At 34.9% G+C, this 4,069-nt stretch overlaps 1 protein-coding gene across 2 annotated transcripts in view; it reads left to right on the top strand.

Moving 5' to 3' along the window:
* Positions 1-3,720, top strand: part of LOAG_18436 — a gene marked incomplete at its 5' end in the record, with an annotated part of 16,609 nt that extends 12,889 nt beyond the window's left edge. Inside the window, 10 exons of one of the 2 annotated variants that reach the window (XM_020451096.1) lie at positions 202-396; positions 519-677; positions 750-985; positions 1,058-1,229; positions 1,383-1,575; positions 1,657-1,836; positions 1,935-2,107; positions 2,225-2,394; positions 2,824-3,037; positions 3,318-3,720. In XM_020451096.1, the coding sequence (XP_020305152.1) occupies positions 202-396; positions 519-677; positions 750-985; positions 1,058-1,229; positions 1,383-1,575; positions 1,657-1,836; positions 1,935-2,107; positions 2,225-2,394; positions 2,824-2,860 (1,515 nt within the window). In that variant the 3' untranslated portion in view covers positions 2,861-3,037; positions 3,318-3,720. Of the gene's footprint in view, positions 1-201; positions 397-518; positions 678-749; positions 986-1,057; positions 1,230-1,382; positions 1,576-1,656; positions 1,837-1,934; positions 2,108-2,224; positions 2,494-2,823; positions 3,038-3,317 lie in introns of those variants that run through there. The other variant, XM_020451095.1, reaches the window with a different exon arrangement.
* Positions 3,721-4,069: the final 349 nt, after the last annotated feature.

Consider the following 4,069-nt stretch of genomic DNA (forward strand, 5'->3'; position numbering starts at 1 on the left):
TATATATATATATATATATATATATATATATATATATATATATATATATATAAGGAGAGATAAATCTTTAGACATTTACATATAGTTTAATCGAAATCTCAGTCGTTTACTACCCACTTTTTAATCATTGTAAGAGTAGAAATGGATAGAAGTAATTTTTTTCTTTAGTTTCCAGTTTCAAAATGCTGATATTTTTAACAGGACTTGAAAACGTTAAGTCACATTTTAACATGGGCAGTATGTGATCCAGTGATGGCTTTATCATTGCTCGGTCCGCGTCAATACCCAACGCATCCCATTACAGTGCAGTATGCTGTACGTGTATTGAGGTCATACCCACCAGATGTGCTTTTGCTGTATATTCCGCAACTTGTTCAAGCTTTACGGCATGATACGGTATATTTCATCAAGGAAGTTCTGAAGACTTTGAAACTAATCAGATTCATAATTTTCAGCATTTCCCTTTCAATTTTAATTTCAATCGTTTCAATTTTTAACATAGCACAAATAGTTTCTAGATGGGTTATGTTGCTGAGCTAATTATGTGGTTGGCTGGTCATTCACAACTTTTGGCTCATCAGTTGCTGTGGAACATGCAGGCAAATATGTATAGGGACGAAGATTCAAAGGAAAAGGATCCCGATTTGCATGGACCTTTAAGCGAATTGATCAACAAGGCATAGTTCCTTAGATTTTTACTTGTTCTTGTTTATATTTTAGTTATACTATTTTCAGATTTTCTTATTTAGATAATATCAAACATGGAAGGTGCTGCACGAAAATTTTACAATAACGAATTTGACTTATTCAAGCAAATCACTGATGTATCAGGAAAAATTAGGCCATTTCCAAAGGGCGAAGCTAGAAAAAAGGCTTGTCTAGCTGCCCTCGCTGAGATACATCTAAAAACGGTGGCTTATCTGCCATCTAATCCGGAAGCAATAATTTTGGATATAGACTACAAAAGCGGGACTCCAATGCAAAGGTAGGATTGCACGTCGTTTGTGAATGAAAAGTGCTTTTAAAAATTTCGAGAAATTTCCATAACTATTTTTAGTGCCGCTAAGGCGCCGTTTTTGGTGCGATTCAAGGTCCTTCGTTGTGGTATTCAGAAATTGGAACGATTAGGAATCGCTGCACATCAACGTGAACACATTCCGGAAGCAGATGTTCAATTTCTTTCAAGAACAGAACATAGTCTTGTTTGCTGGCAAGCAGCCATTTTTAAAGTTGGCATTTTTGTCTTTCAGAAATTTATTTACTATGTGATTAGTCTTTTTTTTTTTCAACTATGACAAGTGACATAAATAAAATTCACTATTCTGTCACTTATTTTATTAGAATTATAAATGATCTTTGAATATGTGTATGTTTTACCTCAGGTTGGTGACGATGTACGTCAAGATATGTTGGCGTTGCAACTGATGAGACTGATGCGTAACATTTTTAATTCTGTGGACTTGGACATTCGTTTATTTCCGTATAGAGTGGTAGCTACTGGGCCTGGCTGTGGGGTTATTGAATGTGTTCCAAATTCGAAATCGAGAGATCAGTTGGGACGACAGACTGATTTTGGTTAGTTATGTCCTTTTTTTTCAAATTGCTGGTGTATGTTCAAGAAGTTCTTTCTCTCAGAGTTTTAAAATTGGGTTACAGGACTGTATGAATACTTTCTGACGACATATGGTGACGAAAACACTGAAACATTGCAACTTGCAAAACGAAATTTCATTCGGAGCATGGCAGCATATAGTGTATTTAGTTTCTTGCTACAAATCAAAGACCGACATAATGGGAATATTATGATTGATAGTGATGGCCATATTGTTCATATTGGTTGGCCATTTTTTTTTGTTTTTGAATTTTTTTTTGTAATTGAAAGATTTATATCTTTATTTTCATTTGATTTTTCTATCCTCAAAAATAGTTTTTAGATTTTGGCTTTATGTTTGAGAGCAGTCCGGGAGGAAATCTTGGGTTTGAGCCAGACTTTAAACTCTCGCAAGAAATGGTAGCAATTATGGGTGGCAAAATGGAAGCACCAAGCTTTCGATTATTCGCTTCACTTTGTGTCCAGGCATATCTGGCTGTTCGGCCGTACTATAAAGTGCGTAATCCTCATCATTATTTATAATTATTTCGAAGAATGTTTTGCATACTAAATCTGAATTAACAGCAAGAATTTAATCACGAAACTTGCAAGTTTATGATGTGGAAATTGCAGGCATTTATTGCTTTAGTATCACTGATGCTGGACACACACCTTCCTTGCTTTCGTGGTAAAACAATACAGCAGTTCCGAGATCGCTTTGCACCACAGCTATCCGATCGTGATGCAGCAAAGTATATGATGAGTATAATACGAAATTGTTTCCTGAATGTACGAAGCAAAATGTACGATCAACTACAATACATACAGAATGAAATACCATATTAATTTATTGATGGTTGTTGAAAGTTTTGTATATATCAATAAAATTTCTATCTGATGAAATACAAACCTTTTCAAAAATATTTTGCTGAGTTTTCTTATATCCAAATCATTCCATGTTAAATGAAATCACTTGTAACATAATGTGCAAAGTTGAAATGTAATATTAAAGTATCAGAAAAAAGAAAATTATTGGAAATAATTTGCAAATTTTATGCTCTTTGTTATCAGTTAGTGGCGCATTCATATGCTGGACATGTAGGGCGTTATCATCATATAAGAGGCTTATGATGTTAGTAGTTCACCCGTTCATCGTAGTGTGCTTGTTGGTTAGATGCTAATTAAACTTTAAATGTAGAAAAATTTCCTAAAGATTAGGAAAGAAATTTCAGCGCGAGAGACTGCAATTTTACATCGGCTCCATATTAATGTTATTCGTTTGCTCTACCTCTTCGGTATCATGAGGACGAGGTTGTTTTGATGGTATAGCTGTTGAGCACTGCTCCAATTAATAGAAATTATTGATTGCTCACGAATGGAAGACTGAAAGATCCGGAAGGATCCCATTTACAATAAGTATGAAAAAAGTAGAGACGGATTGACAAGGTTTGTATTCTAATTTTTTTTAAATCTGATTAGGGCTTATTTAATACTGGCATTGTGAGAGTGATCTGTGAGATTGGTGCGTAGTCATGTTTGGCATTCATCAAGAATTTGACCAGTTAAGTCTTTGGGCAATCCGAGGATAAACGATTTGAAGGTAGGGGTTGTTGAGGTTTAGTCAGCTTTGCATTTCATTACAATGTTCTGTATAAGCTGCTATTTGGAAGTGATGTAAAACTGCGAGACAGAGTGGACATATAAATAACGAAACTTACAATTACAGATGGATTTCGAGTAATCGAAGAAATAAGCGATGAACTCTAGCCAAGTGGTGCTTACTGAATATTATTGATGTCTGGTCGAAAGAATCAGAAACGCAGCTTTTGATTTTAGGATAAATTGAAATCAATAAAATGAGTAAATCATCTTTGCAGACAAATTCGATTTTCAGCACGTCCACCGTCTTCAATTTCGAACTGTTGGAGTTTTTACTCTTCAATATAAAATATCATAACGTATTATATATACATGACTGATTCTTCTTTTGAATGCATTATTCACTAGTACAGTTGTATGTTTCATTATTTCTTCCAGTAACCAACCGGAGCAGCTTTCTCCGGTTTGTGACCGACCGCACTAATTTTACTCAGTCTTCATCAATGTCATGTTATTTGATTTCATATTCCATGGGGTTGTAACTACGTAATTCTGCGAATTCTTTGATATACCGAAGATGCCAAAGTTCGCGCCGCACATGAAACGTTTCAAACTTTTTGTTCCTTCAACTAACTTCACAATCCTCCTCCAATTTCCTTCTTTATCTTCATTACCATCTCAATCACAATCTGAAAATATGAAATTGGCAAATACAGCGATGTCACTTCATCAGTTCAAGCGACCAACAATTAACTAGCTAATTTCGCAGCACAAAAATACTCAACCCTTAAACTCGTTTCTCTGTACCCATGAAATATTTTCTCATAGCCAGTTTCTGGAACTTAGCTTATATGGGCCTCTGCTTAAGCTTAGATCATC

This window comes from Loa loa (genome assembly GCF_000183805.2).
Source record: "Loa loa unplaced genomic scaffold supercont3.312, whole genome shotgun sequence".
NCBI lineage: Eukaryota > Metazoa > Nematoda > Chromadorea > Rhabditida > Onchocercidae > Loa > Loa loa.